The sequence below is a fragment of the Protomyctophum parallelum genome (genome assembly GCF_964188405.1).
Source record: "Protomyctophum parallelum genome assembly, chromosome: 21".
In the NCBI taxonomy this organism is placed as follows: Eukaryota; Metazoa; Chordata; class Actinopteri; order Myctophiformes; family Myctophidae; genus Protomyctophum; species Protomyctophum parallelum.
Genome location: NC_139713.1, coordinates 14,271,675 through 14,294,616, shown reverse-complemented (window position 1 = coordinate 14,294,616; position 22,942 = coordinate 14,271,675). Strand labels below are relative to the sequence as shown.

Genomic DNA, 22,942 nt, shown 5'->3' with positions numbered 1-22,942 from the left:
TATATAATACCTAGAACAGTGTGTATGACTCAGCCATAATGCTTCGTCCGGGCGCACTGCCATATAGTTAGACATTATACAACTGCTACACAATCGGGTGTACATTTTCAACAAAAGGCTTCGCACACAAAGTATTGTTGTTCCATCCGCGGCGGAGAGAGAGCGAGATGCTCTCTGCTGCTGCTACTGCATTGTTGCTCCTCCATCCACCCCAGGGGGATCTTTCCTCTTTTTGGGCACATCCGGCACTTTCTGCTGCTGCAGTGTTCGTTATAGTTGCACTTGCAGGACGGATGGATGGATGGGGAACCTTTCCTTCCTCCATAAAGATGTATAACTTCAACTGTGTGGATTGGACTAGAGTCTCTTTTACACACCGTTAAGCCATTATCATGCAGCATTATGTTATAGTTTAGCTATTGGAAAAACACAGCAGATCTACAAGCTCATACAGGTCGATTATCCAGTTCCAATAATATTACATATAATATTACAGTTTTTAGAGCTGGGGGCGTGTTGTATGTCATATAGCAATTTTGGCCATGTTAAGAAGCGCTTTCGACACCCCGTGGATTGCGCAAAACGGCCTTTAATTAGTCATGGGAGTGTTTAAGGAGTGTTGCACTGCATGCTGTCACCTTTATGCCTCAAAATAATTTGTTTCTATTGAAAAACACCAGTAAAATAACGTTTATTATATTTTATTTCATTCAAGTCACAATGAAGGAATGAGTTGAATGCTGCTGCGTAATGCAGGTGGTGACATGCGACATGCAGTAAAGGCCGTCGGGAACGGGAGTCGAACCCGCGGCACAGACTGGATTGTAATATGCCTGGACGCCCCGGGCCAGAGCGAACGTTTTGAACTCAAATCTTTGATTCTTGGCGGTCCCTGGAACAACATATTTTCAGATTGGAGTCGCACAGGCCAATTACATTACACATTACGTTTGGGGTTCCTTCACATGCAATAGTTTGAGCACCACTGATACAGAAACATAAAGGTTTTTCAGAAAACTGTCATGATTTAGATATAAGACTTTTATTTTATTTTATCGACTTCAGGTCTAAATGGGTTAGCTTAGCACCCAGTTTTTCCACATTATTGTCTCCACCAGGCGAAGGCTTAGGCAGAGAGTATGTTATGCACTCCGTGTGTGTGTGTGTGTGTGTGTGTGTGTGTGTGTGTGCGCGCCTTCTGTGGACAGCTAATCTCTGGCAAATCTCTGCACACACATTCACTGGATGCCAAAGCTGAACCTCTGACCCAAAGTTTTCACATTGGCCTGTTATAGCGCCACCAGGAGGCCGCTTTTTGAAAAACACATTTTTGGACAGTACACCTACAGATTTTGTCCAAACTTCACGCAAATTGGTACACAGTCTCTCTAGAGCCATTTCACGAAACGGGTCTTTCAGATTTCTCAGACTCCATCCTGATTGGCTAAGATTGGCGTCCAAAGTTCGCAGGACTGCTGCGTTTCCAACAAAATGCCGCAAATCATGAACACATCGTGTGAAATGTTGCACGCACATTCCCACTAGGCCGAGGAAGAAATGCCACTTGAAAATGTCCAACTCGGCCTCATGGTGGCGCTATAACTGGCCCATTTGTGTTTTTACCTATAACTGATCTCTATAGTCATGTGATCATGACGTAATTGATCCTGATTGGCTATAAGATTGGCTATACCAAAGTTTTCAGGAGTGGCCCGTTTTGTACAAAATGCCGCAAAAATCATCAACGCAGTGTCCGATTACACACATTCACACCAGGCTGAGGAAGAAGAGGAGCAGTGTCCGATTACACACATTCACACCAGGCTGAGGAAGAAGAGGAGCAGTGTCCGATTACACACATTCACACCAGGCTGAGGAAGAAGAGGAGCAGTGTCCGATTACACACATTCACACCAGGCTGAGGAAGAAGAGGAGCAGTGTCCGATTACACACATTCACACCAGGCTGAGGAAGAAGAGGAGCAGTGTCCGATTACACACATTCACACCAGGCTGAGGAAGAAGAGGAGCAGTGTCCGATTACACACATTCACACCAGGCTGAGGAAGAAATGCCACTTGACATTTTTCAAATCGGCCTGACGGTGGCGCTGTAAACTTCGTATGCACACACCCCTATACAGCCCAAGGAAAAACAAGGCGTTTTTCAATTCTGCCACCATGGGGAGGCCCACTTATGTGCAACACTATTTTATCCAAACATCAACCCTGCATGGTGGAGACCTGTGCCTCCGCGCGGGCACTATCACCCTGCATGGTGGAGACCTGTGCCTCCGCGCCGGCACTATCACCCTGCATGGTGGAGACCTGTGCCTCCGCGCCGGCACTATCACCCTGCATGGTGGAGACCTGTGCCTCCGCGCCGGCACTATCACCCTGCATGGTGGAGACCTGTGCCTCCGCGCCGGCACATCACCGGGCACTATCACCCTGCATGGTGGAGACATGTGCCTCCGCGCGGGCACATCATAAACCCTGCATGGTGGAGACCTGTGCCTCCGCGCGGGCACTATCACCGTGCATGGTGGAGACCTGTGCCTCCGCGCGGGCACTATCACCCTGCATGGTGGAGACCTGTGCCTCCGCGCGGGCACTATCACCCTGCATGGTGGAGACCTGTGCCTCCGCGCGGGCACATCATAAACATCAACCCTGCATGGTGGAGACCTGTGCCTCCGCGCGGGCACATCATAAACCCTGCATGGTGGAGACCTGTGCCTCCGCGCGGGCACATCATAAACCCTGCATGGTGGAGACCTGTGCCTCCGCGCGGGCACTATCACCCTGCATGGTGGAGACCTGTGCCTCCGCGCGGGCACATCACCGGGCACTATCACCCTGCATGGTGGAGACCTGTGCCTCCGCGCGGGCACTATCACCGGGCACTATCACCCTGCATGGTGGAGACCTGTGCCTCCGCGCGGGCACATCATAAACATCAACCCTGCATGGTGGAGACCTGTGCCTCCGCGCGGGCACATCATAAACCCTGCATGGTGGAGACCTGTGCCTCCGCGCGGGCACATCATAAACCCTGCATGGTGGAGACCTGTGCCTCCGCGCGGGCACTATCACCCTGCATGGTGGAGACCTGTGCCTCCGCGCGGGCACATCATAAACCCTGCATGGTGGAGACCTGTGCCTCCGCGCCGGCACATCACCGGGCACTATCACCCTGCATGGTGGAGACCTGTGCCTCCGCGCGGGCACATCATAAACTTCTAGTTTATGATGGAAAAAGACCACTATCACCGTGGCGCATCTATATGGCATATACGCCATTACTGTTCTCTGTGACACTATATATACGGCAAAGAGAACAATATGTCATACATGATGCTATCTGGCTTTCCATTATCGTCACCGTAGAAATATGTATCAGTAAGCCGACCTCTGCTCAGCCGGTTACTGTGTGTATCTCTGGCATACATTTTCCTAAGTGTGCAATGGGGTCAGATATAAATTATGTAGTGCCTTTGCAGTATGTTTAGCCGCGGATTGGGCCGTGCGTGCGTGCGTGCGCGTGCACGGGTTGGCTGGCGAGTGGGTTTGCACAGAAACATGCATCTGTGTGTTGGGGCGTGTGTGTTTCTGTGTCGCGCGACGTGCATGATTTGTACAGTCGTGTACAAATGAACTGCGTGCGTGTGCGTGCGTGCGTGCATGGAGGTCTGCCCAAGCATATACAGTATAGGTAATCCCTTTCCAGCTCAGGTGTTTCTCATTACTGCTGCACTGGTCTTCCTCACAGCGTTTGTGTATATCCAGCTCTCTCTTAATACAGTATGTCTCTCTCTTGTTTGGCATTTTCAAGAACGAGAAATAACGAAAGTCCCCAAGAAATTGACCTGGTTTTCCCGCAGGCCCAAAGCTCATTAGTCATATTTCGAAAGAAAATTAACTCACAGAGAGATAATATGCATGAACCTAATGGGGTTTTTTCTCTCTCATTATAGTCTGAAGACAGACACACCTCTTCAGATGTCACTTAAGCAATATTACACGAGAGGGTGTTGTTTAACGTGATTATTGCCACGACAGTGATGCGGTAGGGGAACGAGACGAAGTTGAGTTCCGCAAGCATCACTGAAGTGGCAAGCTATGAGCTTGTAGATCTGCTATTTTTCAATAGCTAAAGCACCAAAATGGGTTCCCGCCCCAAAATGCGCTGCACAAGGTGCCCTTTTTTCACTTGAGCACCTGCCCCTCTAAATGTCTGTGCACGCCACTGCTGTGAGGGTCCATGTCTCGGCCCCGTACAGCAGTACTGACTCTTTGTACTGTGAGGGTCCATGTCTCGGCCCCGTACAGCAGTACTGACTCCACTGTGAGGGTCCATGTCTCGGGCCCCGTACAGCAGTAGTGACTCCACTGTGAGGGTCCATGTCTCGGCCCCGTACAGCAGTACTGACTCCACTGTGAAGGTCCATGTCTCGGCCCCGTACAGCAGTACTGACTCCACTGTGAAGGTCTATGTCTCGGCCCCGTACAGCAGTACTGACTCCACTGTGAAGGTCCATGTCTCGGCCCCGTACAGCAGTACTGACTCCACTGTGAAGGTCCATGTCTCGGCCCCGTACAGCAGTACTGACTCCACTGTGAAGGTCTATGTCTCGGCCCCGTACAGCAGTACTGACTCCACTGTGAAGGTCCATGTCTCGGCCCCGTACAGCAGTACTGACTCCACTGTGAAGGTCTATGTCTCGGCCCCGTACAGCAGTACTGACTCCACTGTGAGGGTCCATGTCTCGGCCCCGTACAGCAGTACTGACTCCACTGTGAAGGTCTATGTCTCGGCCCCGTACAGCAGTACTGACTCCACTGTGAGGGTCTATGTCTCGGCCCCGTACAGCAGTACTGACTCCACTGTGAGGGTCCATGTCTCGCCCCCGTACAGCAGTACTGACTCCACTGTGAAGGTCTATGTCTCAGCCCCATACAGCAGTACTGACTCCACTGTGAAGGTCTATGTCTCAGCCCCATACAGCAGTACTGACTCCACTGTGAAGGTCCATGTCTCGGCCCCGTACAGCAGTACTGACTCCACTGTGAGGGTCCATGTCTCGGCCCCGTACAGCAGTACTGACTCCACTGTGAAGGTCTATGTCTCGGCCCCGTACAGCAGTACTGACTCCACTGTGAGGGTCTATGTCTCGGCCCCGTACAGCAGTACTGACTCTTTTTTGACTCTGCCCTTTTTTGGCGAGGGTAAAAACTGTGTACATTGGTGACTATAACTATAATCTACCTGATCTTGAGGCAAAATGCAATAAAAAACTAGTTTCTTATCAACTCGTCAACTAGTACCAGCAAGGTCGACTAGTGGATTTACTAGTCGACTAGTTGAATAGTCGACTAGTTGCTTAATTCCCTAGTACAGGGGGCGGGGGGCATTTCTGGTGATAGGCTTGAATTGTTTACAGGGGCCAGTTCCGAACTGCAGCCACCTACATGTAAGTGCTCTTTTAGAGCGGTTTTGAAGGAGTCCAGGGATTCACACTTTTTACGACTGTTGGTATGGGCATTCCACATTTTGGGGGCATAGCAGTAGAACAAATGGAACCCCTTGTTTGGGTTGAACATGATTTGTGGAGCGCCCACGTGATTTACGGTGTCAAATGCCTTTTGGAGGTCCAGCGTGACCATGCCACATGCAGCAGTATATTTTGCCCATGTCGACCTCATGTTTGATTCAAAACGAGTGTTACATGTGGTGTCAGTGGAATGAGATACTTTTCAACCTGTTCATAAACAAAAATAATTCTCCATAACTTTCGAGTTAATACAGATAATTCTGGGGGTCCTTCACATGAAATAGTTTGAGAACCACTGACACATAGGTTTATTTTGTAGAATCGTCATCGGGTCTAAATGTTTTAACACTGAGGGCCGCATAAAGTGAAGGTGGGGTGCCGCGCGTGCCCCCCCCCCAATATGACTATATACCAAAGGGGAGGAGGTGAAGTAGGAAGAAGTGCATTGCGTGGAGAAGTAAATCTCTCATGACGTTGGTACATGGCCTCTCCTGTCTCTCCTCCCATGCCTCCAAGCGACTGTCTCCTGCTATGTAGACTAGAGAAGTACAATGGGGAACACGCACACTGTCACAGTCACACACACACACACACACACACACACACACACACACACACACACACACACACACACACACACACACACACATAATGAGGCCAGGGCCTCCACATGCGCATTGCGAGATGATGAAAAAAACAAACAAGAATACACTGATTAACATTGTATTTATATTTGTCAGTATAATGCAGTGTAGATCTTCCGATCATACACGTTTACCAAAAACAAAACCGTGGGAACACAGCTGGCCTTAGCGGTCAGGGCGCTTAGCACCACATATGGGGCTCCATTTTCGTCGCCGCTTAAACAACTTCTTTGCCTCTTTTTACTATTTTACAAAACATTTTTGAATAGTTAAAATGGCCAGTCTATACAAGCTCACAACGTGTCAATGTAGATTGGCTAGTTGAACTATTCAAAAAGGTTTTTCAAAATGGTAAAAATATAAGGCAAAGATGTTTTAGGGACAAGGGGTGTAGCGGTTACAAAAATGGAGCCCTATAGACTCTAATGCAGCCTGACGGCCAGTCGCGGGTTCGAAGCTTGAGCGCAATGGCCTTTTTGCTGCGTGTCATTCCCCCCCCCCCCCCCCCGATCTACAAGCTGTGCTTGTAGGTCTGCTATTTTTTTTTATCGTGAAAATATAGTGCAAATCTTTGAATATATTCCTTCAGAGCGAACGTTTTTAACTCAAATCTTTGCTTCTGAGGGGTTCCTGGAACAACATATTTTAAGCTGGGGGTCGGTGGCCAATTACATATCATGTTTGGAGTCCTTGACATGAAATATGGAGCACCACTGATACAGAAACATGAGGTATTTCAGAAAAATGTCAGAATTTAGAAGACATTTTCTAAATTTCGACGTCAGGCCTGAATGGGTTCAAAAACCAAAAAACATGAATGTTTATTAAAGGGATTCTGACAAAAAAAAGGTTTTTGTAATTTTTGAGTGGTGCAACCACTCCTATAGACTCCTATAAAGCTATGTGTCCCTGGCTAGCTGTGTCCCTGTCTGGCTGTGACCCTGTCTCTGTCCCTGGCTGTGTCCCTGACTGTGTCCCTGGCTGTGTCCCTGGCTGTGTCCCTGGCTGTGTCCCTGACTGTGTCCCTGGCTGTGTCTGTGTCCCTGGCTGGCTGTGTCCCTGTCTCTGTCCCTGGCTGTGTCCCTGACTGTGTCCCTGGCTGTGTCCCTGACTGTGTCCCTGGCTGTGTCCCTGACTGTGTCCCTGTCTGTGTCCCTGTCTGTGTCCCTGGCTGTGTCCCTGTCTGTGTCCCTGACTGTGTCCCTGGCTGGCTGTGTCCCTGGCTGTGTCCCTGTCTGTGTCCCTGGCTGTGTCCCTGGCTGTGTCCCTGGCTGTGTCCCTGGCTGTGTCTGTGTCCCTGACTGTGTCCCTGGCTGGCTGTGTCCCTGGCTGTGTCCCTGTCTGTGTCCCTGACTGTGTCCCTGGCTGTGTCCCTGTCTGTGTCCCTGACTGTGTCCCTGGCTGGCTGTGTCCCTGTCTGTGTCCCTGACTGTGTCCCTGGCTGGCTGTGTCCCTGGCTGTGTCCCTGTCTGTGTCCCTGTCTGTTTTCACACCGTTTTGCCTGTTTTCATTGCAGCTCCAAAGGCTTCACAGACACAGAGAAAATCCCAGACCTCAGAGAAAATCCACCGAATGTTCATGAAGTTCAGGTTGTTGTGCCTGTAATTGAGGTCAAGTTTAAATGATAAATAAATGGAAATTAATGTCATCAAATCCTTAAGTGTGCCTTCATATTAAGTAGCCGGGGATCGAGTGCCATTCACGTGTGCGGATTTTTGGCCACCACAAATATAATATCTTTCATGGATCTTTTGGTGTTGGCATCATGTTATGCTTTAGCTATTGAAAAATAGAAGATCTACAAGCTCATAGCGCGCCACCGAGTGGCGCGCTATGAGCTTGTAGGTCTGCTATTTTTGAAAAATCGAAGAACGACTGACATTTTTAGAATCTGATCTCAAGTCAGAATGGATTAATCAGACCAGTGTGTGTCCAGTGGAAACCTCGTATGAATCTGATCTCAGGTCAGAATGGATTAAATAAATGATGCTCCTGGAACACAAGAGGATGCACAAAAGCTTATGGCATGATGTAGGCCTATACTGCATGCCTGGAGTCACTCATTAGGTTACGCAAGGAAAAGGCACGTGCATGCATATCTGTGTAATTGCACATATAATGCACGCACGCACAGCAGTCAGATCAGTTAACCCATTCTGACCTGAGATCAGATTCATACGAGCTTTCCACTGGACACACACTGGTCTGATGAACCCATTCTGACCTGAGATCAGATTCTAAAAATGTCAGTCGCTCTTCGATTTAAAAAAAAATAGCTAAAGCATAACATGATGCTAACACGAGGAGCTGTCCAGGGTTCTGATCTGATGACTTCTGGAGACCTTCGGCCTGGTGCTGAAAGGACAGCTCCGCTGCTGCTATTAGCAGCTGAACTGCAGCCATGTCTCCAGGCTTTGTTTCTCCCTTACGGAGCTATGTGTGGGTGGGTGGGTGTCTGGGTATTTTCACCACCTGTGCGCAACCTAACTTACACACAAACACACACGCATGCATTAACTGTATATGTGATGCTTTCGGGTGTGCCAGTACAGTACAGTCACAGTACAGTACAGTAGAGGGACCACCACACGGTAACTCTGTCGTCTGTCAACCGTTTCGGACGTGGGGCGGCTCGCCAGAACCGTGCCGGCACCCTGGGTGCGTTCCTGTGGGTCTGGAACTCACCCCCTTACACTTTGTTGCATGCTGAAAATAGCCGATCTACAAGCTCACAACGCGTCACGCTGCGAAACAGCAGTGTTGTTTTTTGGCAGCAAATTTAGATTTTAGTTTTAGTCATAGTCTCTTGAATAGTTTTCACTTAGTTTTAGTCATATTTTAGTCACCTGGAATGTCTTAATGTTAGTCTAGTTTTAGTCGACCCGGAATATGTGTGTGGAACCAAGCAGGAGAATGACTGGAAAAACACTTTACTTAACTTAGAATAAAAGAACACAGGATATACGCCACACAGGGCAACAACTGAAGCCCAACACACCTGGGAAATAGAACTGGTTCTATCGGCGCGTCAGGCGGGGCGCCAGCGCGCGTCGGACGCCGCCGGTGTGCGATAGGTTCATTGAAAATAATGGAGACGGCTGTTTTGATGCGCGGCGGTCGCAGACGGTGTGTGATGGGCTTTAAACATACAGGAACTCCGTGCTGGCCCTTTAATGCCAACCCAGTGCTCTAAGCGAGAGAGCAAGATACTGTAATCTACAGTGTCAAATGCCGCGGTAAGATCCAAGAGCACCAGAATGAGAGAGTCACCAGAGTCTGTAGCCAAAAAGATGTCATTAAAGATTCTTAACAGTGCAGTCTCGGTGCTGTGGAGAGCTTTGGACCCGGACTGGAACACTTCCAGAATGCCATGTGTGTTCAGATGGGGCATCAGTTGGGCCAGGGCACATTTTTCCAAAACTTTGGAATTAAATGGGAGCTTGGAAATAGGCCGAAAGTTGGATAGGACAGAAGGATCAAGGTTGTGCTTTTTAAGCAGCGGCTGTACCACAGCATGTTTAAACATTGCTGGTACATCACCTGCCAGGCACTGGTTTATGATCAACAGGAGATCTGGCCCGGTAGCCTCACTGCTTTCTTTAGCCAGACGAGGGGGAAGGACGTCTAAGGGGGAGCCAGTTGGTTTTATTTGGGGAATTATTTCCTGTAGCTGAATAAGGGATACAGGCTCAAAATGGCTCAAAACGTTGGGGCAGGTGACAGCAGTAGAAGGGTCATGTGTCGGAGTAAGGATGCTAGCCCTGATGTTGGCCACTTTGTCAATAAAGAACTGTAAAAAGAGCTCACATTTTTCAGGGGAAGCATCAAGACAGATAGGCTGGGGGACGTCAAGTATATCATTTATAGTTTTAAATAAAACCTGAGGTTTGTGACAGTTACAGTTACAATGATATCTGAAAAGTATTTCATCTTTTCAGTTTTGACACTTTGCTGGTATTTTCGCCAGCTATCACGCAAAATGTCAAATGACACCGTTAGCCTATCCTTTTTCCACTGACGTTCAGCTCGCCTGCATTCTTTTCGGACCTTCCGTGTGCTGTCATTCAACCAGGGCTCAGTTTTAGGTTTAGGGCGCCTAGTTTTAAAAGGAGCAACAGTATATCAAGGGCTTTAAGACAGATGCAATCAAAGCGAGTGGTTAGCTCATCTGTGGTCATACACATAGGGCTGGCTGGGCTTTGTAGGCCTACTGTTGCACCGGTGAAGGCAGACGAGAAACGGGCGGCAGTAGAAGAGTTAAGTATACGGCATCTAATAGCTGGTGCAGCTTGTTTAACAGTGTGACATGGGAGTGACATATCAAACAAAACAGGCATATGGTCAGAGAAGAAAGCACCACATATTGCAACATTGGAAACTGGTAAACCATATGAGAGGACCAAGTCCATGTGCCCGTGCTCTTGTGTGGGACCAGACACAGACTGCACAAGATCAAAGGAACTGATCAAAGGTATGAGACTTAAGGATTCACTAGCCATTGGCTTAGAGGGACAGCACACGTGTATATTTACATCACCCAGAATTAAAGCATGATTATACTTCGGCATTATGTCAGCCAGAAAGTCTGAGAAATCAGGGATGAAGTGCTTGTTGTATTTTGGCGGTCTGTATATTACAGCGTACAGTACAGGAGGAGAGCGACCCAGCTCAAACATGTTCAGCTAGAAACTGGAGAATGAGAGCGGTGACAGCTGTTTACAGTGAAAGTTTTGTTTGAAAACTGTCACAATTCCACCTCCCTTGCCAGTCGTTCGTGGAGTGCTGAAATACGCACAGCCAGGCGGCAAAAGTTCGGAAAAAGTGGTTGACTCACCGGCTCTCTCCCAAGTCTCTGTGATTGACAGAAAGTCAAGCTGACGTGTGACGAAGAAATCATTCAGGATAAACGTTTTGTTTGTTAGCGACCTAGCGTTCACCAGGGCGATCCTTGCTGGAGGCGGGGGAGACTGTGGTTACTTTGTGCCAAAAACCGTCGCAGCCAACCCGCCACTTTTGATGCGTATGCAAATAAAACAGCAAATTGTGCCTGATTTGCTGGGACCAGATTACATACATGACCATATTTCTTACGTCATCATTGAGAGCTAGTCATATTATAGTCAAATATATAATAGTCAAATTATAAAACAGCAAAAGGAAAACTATACCTGACACATTGGAAACAATGTGTCAGGTATAGTTTTCCTTTTGCTGTTTTATAATTTGGTTTAGTTCCAATAGGCCCTGCGGTAAGCCCCGCCCGCTCGCTCAGCTGCCTCGATACCGTTGTTAAGCAGGACAAACATCAGCGAACCTCCATTGAGGACCGTGTTATGTCGGCGTTTTTCCGAAGAGGAATAGAAGCATTCACATCAACAACATTCATACTATAATAACGCCATGGTGAAACGTTGCTGTTGGGCGTCCTGCAACAGTGCTTCATAGGCACCCAGAACGTTTGGGGCATTTCTTTTTATTCCTTTCCCGTGGGTGCGCACAATGTTTACATTCTAGAGGAGGAAGCGGCGGTGGCGTCACTCGTTCACCCTCCCTGCTACTATCATACTAGTATTAACGTCAACCTTTACTAAACAATGGTTAAATCAATCGTCTAATAAACAACAAACAACTTACCGTGGAGCAAATGGTGTGCTTTGTAACTTTCTAGTTGCTTGTGTTGGACGGCAGCCACATAACTGTCTTCAACCACAGGCTCCAGTCACGTCCCCTCCCACTGCGGTTCAGAAAAAAAAGAACGCTGCTTACCCCCTTCTGCATGCAAAAAGTGAAGGTCCGCTAATGGTCTAAACTATTTTCTTTGCCGTTCCTAAATTCAAAATAGTTTAGACCATTAGCGGACCTTCACTTTTTGGATACAATGTGCAGAAAATGGTAAGCACTAAGCAGCGTTCTTTTTCTGAACCGCAGTGGGAGGGAACGTGACTGGAGGCTGGAGACCAACACAAGCAACTGAGCGTGGAGATTAGAAAGTTACAAAGCACACCATTTGCTCCAAGGTAAGTTGTTAGTTGTTTATTAGACGATTGATTTAAACATTGTTTAGTAAAAGTTGACGTTAATAGTATGATTTAGTAGCAGGGAGAGTGAATGAGTGACCGCCGCGTCCTCCACCTCCAGAATGTAAACATTGACATGTGCATGATGTGCGCACCCACGGGGAAAGGAATAAAAAGAAATGCCCCAAACGTTCTGGGTACTTATTAAGCACTGTTGCAGGACGCCCAACAGCAACGTTTCACCATGGCGTTATTATAGTATGAATGTTGTTGATGTGAATGCTTCTATTCCTCTTCGGAAAAACGCCGACATAACACGGTCCTCAATGGAGGTTCGCTGATGTTTGTCCTGCTTAACAACGGTATCGAGGCAGCTGAGCGAGCGGGCGGGGCTTACCGCAGGGCCTATTGGTTTTCCAATCTCGTGGCTCTGTTTGTGTTTGTGCCCCGAGTTCCAGGGCCAGCTGGCCGAGGGGGCATCTCTCTAGAGTTCCGCTGTGTGTGAGTGCCTTGCTCACTCGCTCCCTTCCCCATGTGCCCTCTCGCTCCCATCTCCTCTCCTCTCCTCTCCTCTCCTCTCCTCTCCTCTCCTCTCCTCTCCTCTCCTCTCCTCTCCTCTCCTCTCCTCTCCTCTCCTCTCCTCTCCTCTCCTCTATCTATCTCCCTCCATCTCTCCGTCCAGTCCTTAAAGCCACACGACAAATGAAGTGTGACAGAATGCAGCTGTGGATGTTGTCCTCCAGAGACGGCATCTTATAGAGCTTAGACACACAGAGGAACGCCACGCACGCACACGCGCGCACACACACAAACACACATGCACACACCCAAAGGGTGGGATCAGTGCTAATGTGACTCTTTCATCCTGTGTCTTATGTAAGCGCGTAGAGCTCGCAGATGGAGCTGTGCAGCGCGCGGCCTGCCTACAGCACATGATGCATTCCAGTGTGAGGCCACGTCATTGGCTCATTCCAGCATGAGGCCGCGTCATTGGCTCATTCCAGTAATATGAGGCTATAGACAGTGCATCGTTGCACGAAAAGAAAGGAATGCTTTGGGATAGATTCAATGTTACAGTGATGATGATAATAATAATAACCATCAATTCCGTCTCTCTTTCCTTCACAGAAAACTAAACTCTGCAGTGCTGCCTTGCAAGAGAAAAACCTCCTGAAGAACCATGACCTGATCACCAGCCACAGCCTGAAGGAGTCCAAGTATGAGCAGGTATGTGAGCTATACATGAACACACACACACACACACACACACATAAAGACACGACACAAGCACGCACGCAACGCACGCACGCGTTGTCACTTGTCGACCAGAGTGAGGCTCAGTGGTGGAAAGTACTGTACTTAAGTACAATTTTGAGGTATTTGTGTACATTACGTGAGTATATACACAGTATTCCCAGTACTTTTACTTCTATACTCAACAACAACTGGAACAACATATTCCCCCCCCCCCCCCAGTTTTGAAGCACCCGGAAAGACTGCCGGAAGTATAATTATAACTCAATGGCTCGAGCCTGCGGAAGTTTAGCCTATAGCCTAGCTTATACGCACGCGACGTCATGAACGTCCGTCCACCTTCCATTAACCCATTCTGACCTGAGATCAGATTCATACGAGGTTTCCACTGGACACACACACACTGGTCTGATGAACCCATTCTGACCTGAGATCAGATTCTAAAAATGTCTATTACATCCTGACAGTTTCATTATTAACCCATTCTGACCTGAGAACAGATTCTAAAAGTGTCTTCGATTTTTCAAAAATAGAAGACCTACAAGCTCATATCGCGCCACTCGGTGGCGCGATATGAGCTTGTAGATCTGCTATTTTTCAATAGCTTAAGCACAACGTAATGCTAACACCAAAATGGGTTCCTAAATGGGTCTAAAATGGGTTAAAGTGCTGCAATTCCACATCTCGCCGGTAGGTAGCGGCAGCTTCGTTGGGGGGGGCTTGGGGTCGGCGGCCAATTACATATATTTTTTTTGGAGTCCTTGACATGACAATGTATATAAGAACCACTGACAAACACATAGGTTTTTTTCTGAAAACTGTCAGTATTTATATTTAGAAGACACTTTCTTTTTAGAATCGTCCTCAGGTAAAAATGGGTTAACCCATTTTGGGGGCGGGAACCCCTGTTGGTGTTATAGCATTACGTTATGCTTTAGCTATTGAAACATAGCAGACCTACAAGCTCGTAGCGCGCCACTCGGTGACGCGCTACGAGCTTGTAGGTCTGCTATGTCTGAAAAAAACCGAAGAACGACTGACATGGAAACATGGCTTTTTCTGAAAACTGTCAGGTTGTAGAAGACATTTTTAGAAGAATGAGTACTTCTCCCACCACTGGTGAGGCTTTACTTTGCAGTCCCAGTGTTGTACTGTATAAGACCGATGGGTAACCATGCTTTATGTACAGCACTACTGTACAGGATATACGGTACGTCTCAAGCCATTGCATCGGTCTTATATACAGTTTGCAGTCAGTGATCCATCCTCTTTGGAAAATCAATACACGAACAGCCCCTGTGTTTCCACAGGGGATTGTGTGCCCTTTTAGCACCTCTACTAGTCATATCCGTTAAGTAAAGTAAGTGTGTGTGTGTGTGTGTGTGTGTGTGTGTGTGTGTGTGTGTGTGTGTGTGTGTGTGTGTGTGTGTGTGTGTGTGTTCCTGGCATTATGTCTCATATTGATTTAAAACAAAAACTAAATGTTGGTGTATTTATTTGGGACTCACTGTTTCGGTGTTTGTTTCCAAGTACAGTTCGATTGTGGATTGTGTTCAAACAAATTCGATGTATACGTTGGTCACAGTGGGGTCACAGCAAACAAAATATATATATTTAGAATATTACATACACAAAATGTCTTCTAAATACAGTCTAATCTAATCTATCAGTTGTCTAAAACAATCTGTTTCGATGTCAGTGGTGCTCAACTTTTTTCATGTCAAGGACCCCCAGAATTATCTGTATTTGGCCGCCGACCCCCACATCTGAAAATATGTTGTACCAGGGACCCCTGCCAGAAGCAAAGATTTGAGTTAAAACCGTTTTGAAAAGAAATATATTTGAAAGAATATATATTCAAAGATTTGCGCCACATTTTCACGATTTTTCCAAACATAGCAGACCTACAAGTTCATAGTGCCGCGCTATGAGCTTGTAGGTCTGCTATTTTTCAAAAGCTAAAGTATAACATAATGCTTAAAAAAAAATGGGGTTCCTAGGGCAGCGCACTACGAGCTTGTAGGTCTGCTATTTTAGAAGAATCGTAAAAATGCGGCACAAATCTTTGAATATATATTCTTTCAGAGTGAACGTTTTATTTTTATTTTGACCTCGGGCCTAAATGGGTTAAATTCTCATTGACAATGAATGGAGAATGATGATGATGATGATGATGATGATGATGATTATTAGAGCGCCCCTCACGTCACACGGGTGTGATCTTTTCATTATACGTAATCATGGCAGGAGTTTGAAATAATGGTGATATCAGCTCTGACACACACACACACACACACACACACGCACATGTGCGCGTGCACACACACACACACACACACACACACCCGCGCAGGCGCGCACACGCACGCACAGATGGAGACCCGGTATATATCCGTCTGTGGTGGCAAGCAATTAGCTGGGTGCTAATAGTATCACATTCATTTGGGCCAGATTTGGCACACATCCAGGGACACGGCATGCAGCAGCGTAGGACTTTTGCCCCACCGCAACGGCACTACATACATCACGCAACACACACACACACACACACACACACACACACACACACACACACACACACACACACACCATGCAACACAACGAGACGCCATCCGTCCTCTTGACAAGGTGGGACCAAAGATTAAATGAAAGTGAGTGTGTGTGTGTGTGTGTGTGTGTGTGTGTGTGTGTGTGTGTGTGTGTGGGGGGGGGGGGGGGTGTCTTGACCGGTTGTTGTTCACTCGCTGGGTGCAGAAAAAACCTGACCGCGACGCAAGTATCACAGCGCCGGCCATTGAGAAACCCTGTTTTGACCAGAAACAACATTCATGGAGCCAATTTGGAGATATAAAGGCCATTGAAAACATAGAACGCATGTAGATGCGCAACTTAACCCATTTTGGTGTTGGCATCATGTCGTGCTTTAGCCATTGAAAAATAGCAGATCTACAAGCTCAGCTTGTAGGTCTGCTATTTTTGAAAAATCGAACAGAGACCGACGTAGAAGACATTTTTAGAATCTCATCTCAGGTCAGAATGGAAAACTGTCAGGATGCAAAAGACATTTCTAGAATCTGATCTCGGGTCAGAATGGGTTAAGATGGCACGGCCCAGTGTCACACTCGACACTATAGCATGGCTGCTGACGGGACTCGATCGGATCAAAACATGGATTAGATCATTTATTTACGCGATTATACGTGAACGGGCGGGGATTGTGTTTTTAACGGAGTTGTTTATTTCTGTCTGGCTTCCGTTACTGTCAGCTGTGTCCTTTTATTTAGCACACACTAAACCGTCCTCTCTCTCTCTCTCTGGCCATCTTTTCCACCTGCCCTCTCCTTCTCACCATAACTCACATGGGCGTCAAAGGGGGGGGGGGCTTCTTCAGCCGTCTTTTACCCGTCTGTAAAACAACTGCCCTTAACCATGCAGACCCACGGCCACCAATGCAGCATTTTGCTATACGGTGAAAGAAATGCAAAAGCCCCGTCCTTTCCACGCCTATATATACCGGAAGGCAGCATTCAGGAGAGTCTCCTGAACCTGAACCTGAACCTGAAGGCAGCATTCAGGAGAGTCTCCTGAACCTGAACCTGAACCTGAAGGCAGCATTCAGGAGAGTCTCCTGAACCTGAACCTGAACCTGAAGGCAGCATTCAGGAGAGTCTCCTGAACCTGAACCTGAACCTGAAGGCAGCATTCAGGAGAGTCTCCTGAACCTGAACCTGAACCTGAACCTGAAGGCAGCATTCAGGAGAGTCTCCTGAACCTGAACCTGAAGGCAGCATTCAGGAGAGTCTCCTGAACCTGAACGCGGCATTTTGCGTTACAACCAATTTGTTTTCTAAATACATGTCGTTACGCCGCGTCTCCAGTATAGATGAAGTGTGCTGGGTTAATTGCGCCCCGAAAATATAGCTGATCTACAAGCTCGCAACGCGTCGCAGCACGACACGTTGTGAGCTTGTAGATCTGCTATTTTTGTCCAAACGGGATTTCAGCCCCGCCTTTCTAAAATTCAATTCAATTCAATTCAATTCAATTCAATTCAAATTTCAATTTCAATTCAAAGGAGCTTTATTGGCATGAGAAAACGTACGTTTACATTGCCAAAGCATTAATTCATTAATTAATTCATTACAATATGTTGTAGTATTGCAACGCAGGGTTAAGGTGGCCTTTGTATTCCATTTGACGTCCTTCTCCTTGTGTCACACGTCTTCTGCCCCTCCTGCTATTATCACAGGTGCAGTCGGAGTGTGAGCGGCTGAGACAGACCTTTTCCGTTGTGCGCCAGGAGAGGGACTCGGCTCGGTGGGAGAGGAGTCGGCTGCAAGGCAAAGTGGAGAGCCTGGAGCAGGTTCTGAAGGTGAGAGAGAGAGACGTTAAACCCATTTTGGGCGGGGACCCCTTTTGGTGTTGGCATTAAAATGCTATGCTTTAGCTATTGAAAAATAGCAGACCAAGAATATATATTCTTTCAGAGCGAACGTTTTTAACTCAAATCTTTGCTTCTTGGAGGGGGGGGCGGGGGTCCCTGAGACAACATATTTTCAGATGGGGGGGGGTCGGCGGCCAATTACTGTACATATAATCGTTGGGGGTCCTTGACATGAAATAGTTTGAGAACGACTGACACAGAAACATGGGGTTTTTTTCCCAGAAAACTGTCGGGATTTAAAAGACATTTGTATATAGAATCGTTTCCCGCAGCCTGTCTAAAATGGGATAAGGTGTCATCGGTTTCAACTCTTCTTTTTTTCCTCATCATGTTCTGTTGTGCCAATAGTAATCAGACACAGTCTGTACCGCGACGGAAAATGCAACTCTCATTACAAACGCCATGCCTTCGGGCTGCATCTTCTATTGATCTGTCTGTCTGTGCGTATATACGGAGGGATCGGCCCCGCGTTTTCCAGAGAGAAAAGGTCCATATGCGAGGAAATAAATTGACCCGCTCTTTAATATAGAAAGAAGAAAAAAGGTGTGCGAGTCTCTCATTGTGTATCGATTATATGTGGATGGATGGGGACACTGTGTGTGCTGCAGCAGGGCTTCTCAACCCGTGGGGGGGGGTCACCACATTATTTATTTTGAAAAATAAAAATAAAATATATATATATGTTTTGCAACTCAATGGCTGGGAAATGGAAACTAAGAGTTTACATATAGTACACAACAGTGCATGCATACACTTTCCTTGATGATCTGATCTCAGGTCAGGTTATTTTTGCAGTCGGTTTGTATTTGGGGGTGGGGAAGGGGGGAGTGGGGCGGGGGTCACGATACATGGCCAAAGCATTTACGGTACCAGCCAAAAAACGTTGAGAACCCCTGCTCTACAGAATCATACTGAGGGGATACTTGGTCTGCGTTCACACAGCAGATGAACCCCTGCTCTACAGAATCATACTGAGGGGGAGGGAGGTCTGCGTTCACACAGCAGATGGCTGGCTCAGAGGAGCGTTTGTGGGGAAGCTGCTAGGGGTTAAGCGTCGCCTTGCTCTGGGACACTTCAACGACTATATAGAGCCAAGGGTTTGAAGCGTTTTGTCCTGGTGATTACCAGACTATTATAGTACCCACTCGGCTACGGCCAATTTACCCTGTGCTGGGAGTTTGGATGAAGAAGGCAGCAGGAGGACGAGAACGAAAAATAATAAAAGGAATACTCAAACCGTGAGAGGAGTAGCATATAGACTTCTAAAGTGTTTAAGCTTAGGCTTCTTGTGACCCATTTTGGGTCGGGGACCACCTTTTGAAAAATAGCAGATCTATAAGCTCGTCGCTACGAGCTTGTAGATCTGCTATTTTTGCTTGTATAGGTCTTCTATTTTAGAAAGATCGTGAAAATGTGACGTGAAATATTGTAGCACCACTGATATGGAAACGTAGGTATTTCAGAAAACCTTTATTTTATTTCATTTTTGACATCGGGCCTAAATGGGAGTCGCTTTGCACCACTGCTTTCATGCTTGACTATAACCGTCTGTCTGTCTGTCTGTCTGTATGTCTGTTTTTCTTGTCTTGTCTTGTCTTGTCTTGTCTTGTCTTGTCCCGTCTGTCCCGTCTTGTCTGTCTTGTCTTGTCTTGTCTTGTCTTGTCTGTGTCTGTCTTGTCTGTGTCTGTGTCTGTCTGTGTTTGTGTCTGTGGCTCCAGCATATGTGCGAGGCTGCAGTGCGGAGGCATGAACAGGCTTTGGGGGTCCTTCACACCCAGCAGCAGGAGATCAGTCAACTGCAAAGGGTAAGAAGACCCAGATCAAGTCTATGAAGTCAACCCTGATACTTCATCATTTGTTGTTTAACATTTAGACCTGTGAGGACGATTCCACAAATGTCTTCTAAATCCTGACAGTTTTCTGAAAAACCCCATGTTTCTGTGTCAGTGGTTCTCAAACATTTTCATGTCAAGGACCCCCAAAATGATCTGTATTTGGCCGCCGACCCCCCATCTGAAAATATGTTGTTCCAGGGACCTCCCCAGAAGCAAAGATTTGAGTTAAAACCGTTCGCTCTGAAAGAATATATATTCAACTAGAAAAAGTGCCCCTCTGGGCACAGGTGTCCACCAGGGCAGGTCAGGTTGTGGCCTCCTGGTGGCGCTATAATAGGCCAATGTGAAAAGGGTGCCATTTCTCCTTACGCCTTGGATGGCAATTGGATGATTTGAGGCATTTTGTTCCAAACATGTTCCAAAAATCCACCTGTTGGTGGCGCTATAACAGGCCAATGTGAAAAGGTGGGATATATTCCTCAGCCTAGTAGGAACGTCTGTGAAAGATTTCACGTAAATTGCACGCTGCGTTCATGATTTGAGGCTTTTTGTTCAAATTTTGAAAGCCACTGTTAGGCAATCAGGATGGAATATGCAATATCGGACAAATCTGTCTTGATCACATGATTATAGAGATACTGTGTAATGATTTGCGGGATTTTTGCACAAAATATGGAGGGAGTAATGTCTGTTGTTTTACAAACGTCGGCCTCCTGGTGGCGCTATAACAGGCCTTTCTGGAAAATGTTGGGCAGAGGTTCATCGTTGGCATCCAGGGAGTGTGTGTGCAAAGTTTGGCATGGATCGGGCCAACGGTGCCGGAGATGGTAACGGATGGTAACGGACGGACGGAAGGAAGGATGGACGGACACACACACGCACGCACACACACACACACACACACACACACACACACACACACACACACACACACAGACGGAGTGCAAAACATACTCTCTGCCCATGCCTTCGGCCTGGTGGAGACAATGATTTGCTACACATTTTCACGATAGATCTGCTATTTTTCCAATAGCTAAAAGTATAACGTAATGCTTTAAAACACCAAAAGGGGTTCCCGCCCAGAATGGGTTAACCACTCACAGCTTATTTACTCTGTCGTACAGCGAATATAGCAAAGCTCACAATCAGGATTTTACAGAATCGACTTGTGATCTCTGTGTCAATATTTCTCAACGCAGGGTGTCTGGGGACCATCAGGGGTCCTCGATGAAATGACCACATCAACAGTTTCATAGTGTAGATCGGGGTCCCCGGGATGCACGTTATGTCAAACGGGGGTCCTTGTAAGTACACATCTTGACAGTCATTGTCCTAATTATGTCAGTGGTTCTCAACCTGTGGGTCGGGACTCTGGACTCAGGATTTTTGGGGCGTCCCCAGAAGACGGTAGAGTGACAATTCAAAGCTGCTATAAGCAATAATATGTAAAATTTTGAATGACCTTTTTTTGTTGGTATTCGGACAGCAGTGGGTAGAACTCATTGTCTCTGTGTGACACGTCTAGGGGGCCGCAATCTGAATTAAAAGATTTTCCTAGAAGCTTTGTCATTGGTCGATTTGCCTGTCTGCTTCCTGATTGGTTATAGTCATTGCGACTGGTATTTTCTTCGACCAATGACAAAGCTCCTAGGAACATCTTTGAATGCACATTGCGGCCCCTAGATGTGTCACAGAGACTACACCCCCTTTTTTCATGAAAAAAGGTAGTCAACGAACATTTTTTCGTCTTAGTTTTAGTCGACGAAAACAACACTGGTCCTCCTCACGCAGCTAAGAAGACGGCCCCACAAGCCACCGCTTCCCAGCCTCTTCTTCCTCTCAAATGTCAGATCCATCGCGGACAAAATGGATGACCAATGAGACTATTATGGACTGCGGGAAATGGACGCCGTTCCGGGATTGCTGCGTCACAGTGATAATAACCGAGACCTGGCTTCACCCTTCCTTCCATTCCAGACACGGCTATTGAGCTATAGCGAGGACGCACATGCATGCATACGCCGACGACAGGACAGAAACCGTGACTCCGGAAAGGGCAAAGGAGGATACTACTGTACTGTTGACAGCCACCGCTCTCCAGACTTTAGAGTATGTGACAGTCAAAGTGCAGACCGGCATATATCTTCCAAGGGAATTTACTGTTGTCCTGGTGACTGCTGTGTATATATATATATACACCACCAGATGCTTAGACGTATAGTAGCCCTTAGTCACTTGTATGATGCTAAATATTAGTTTTCAGCAAAACAGCCACCCCGAGGGAGTACATGTAACCATCTTGTCCATCTGCAACCTAAAATGTGCCTACTACTGGACGTGCAAATATACGCGAGCGCTCAGTGCTATCAAGCGCTATGTCAGAATGGTGTGTGATGATTGAACAACCTCGTTCTCGACACCTCCAAGACCAAAGGAGCTGATAGTTTGACTTCAGGAGATAGAATATTCAGCCTTCGTCATTCTACATCAAGGAACGAGGAGATGGAAAATGGTCTCGGACTTCAGGTTCTCGGACAACAATACATGACCTGGAAAACAAACACCACTGCGCTCCAGAAATAAAAAAAAAGGTCAACGAGAGACTGTATTTTCTCAGGAGTGTCTGAGGAAAATGGAACCCTAATGGAGACTGTGCTATACTGTCCTTCTACGCCGCTGTTCCGTCGAGTCTGTGTTGACCTATAATACGGCATCTCTCTGTGGTTTTTCCAGCCGCAGTTGCATCTTTTTGGTGTTAGCATCATGTCATGCTTTAGCTATTGAAAAATAGCAGATCTACAAGCTCATAGCGCGCCACCAAGTGGCGCGCTACGAGCTTGTAGGTCTGCTATTTTTTTTAAATCAAAGAACGACTGACATTTTTAGAATCTGATCTCGCGTCAGAATGGGTTATAATCAGACCAGTGTGTGTCCAGTGTAAACCTCGTATGAATCTGATCTCAGGTCAGAATGCGTTTAACCGAGTGCTTCTTGGGTTGCGTCTGCAGGCTCAGGTTGAGGCGGACGGCGAGCATGAAGAAGCGGTGCACCAGTTAAAGGTACGTGGTACACGGCATGACATTTAGACCTTTAACCCATTCTGACCTGAGATCAGATTCTAAAAATGTCTTCTACATCCTGACAGTTTTCCATTCTGACCTGAGATCAGATTCTAAAAAAATGTCTTCTATGTCA

General features: G+C 47.1%; 1 protein-coding gene across 1 annotated transcript in view; it reads left to right on the top strand.

The window, feature by feature from the left end:
* Positions 1 to 2,967: 2,967 nt before the first annotated feature.
* LOC310878837 (RIMS-binding protein 2-like) overlaps positions 2,968 to 22,942 on the top strand; it is a gene marked incomplete at both ends in the record, with an annotated part of 76,278 nt that continues 56,303 nt past the window's right edge. The window contains 6 exons of the mRNA XM_083793252.1: positions 2,968 to 3,225; positions 13,096 to 13,161; positions 13,343 to 13,441; positions 17,718 to 17,840; positions 19,631 to 19,717; positions 22,756 to 22,813. Of these exons, the coding sequence (XP_083649378.1) occupies positions 2,968 to 3,225; positions 13,096 to 13,161; positions 13,343 to 13,441; positions 17,718 to 17,840; positions 19,631 to 19,717; positions 22,756 to 22,813 (691 nt within the window). The remainder of the gene's footprint in view (positions 3,226 to 13,095; positions 13,162 to 13,342; positions 13,442 to 17,717; positions 17,841 to 19,630; positions 19,718 to 22,755; positions 22,814 to 22,942) is intronic.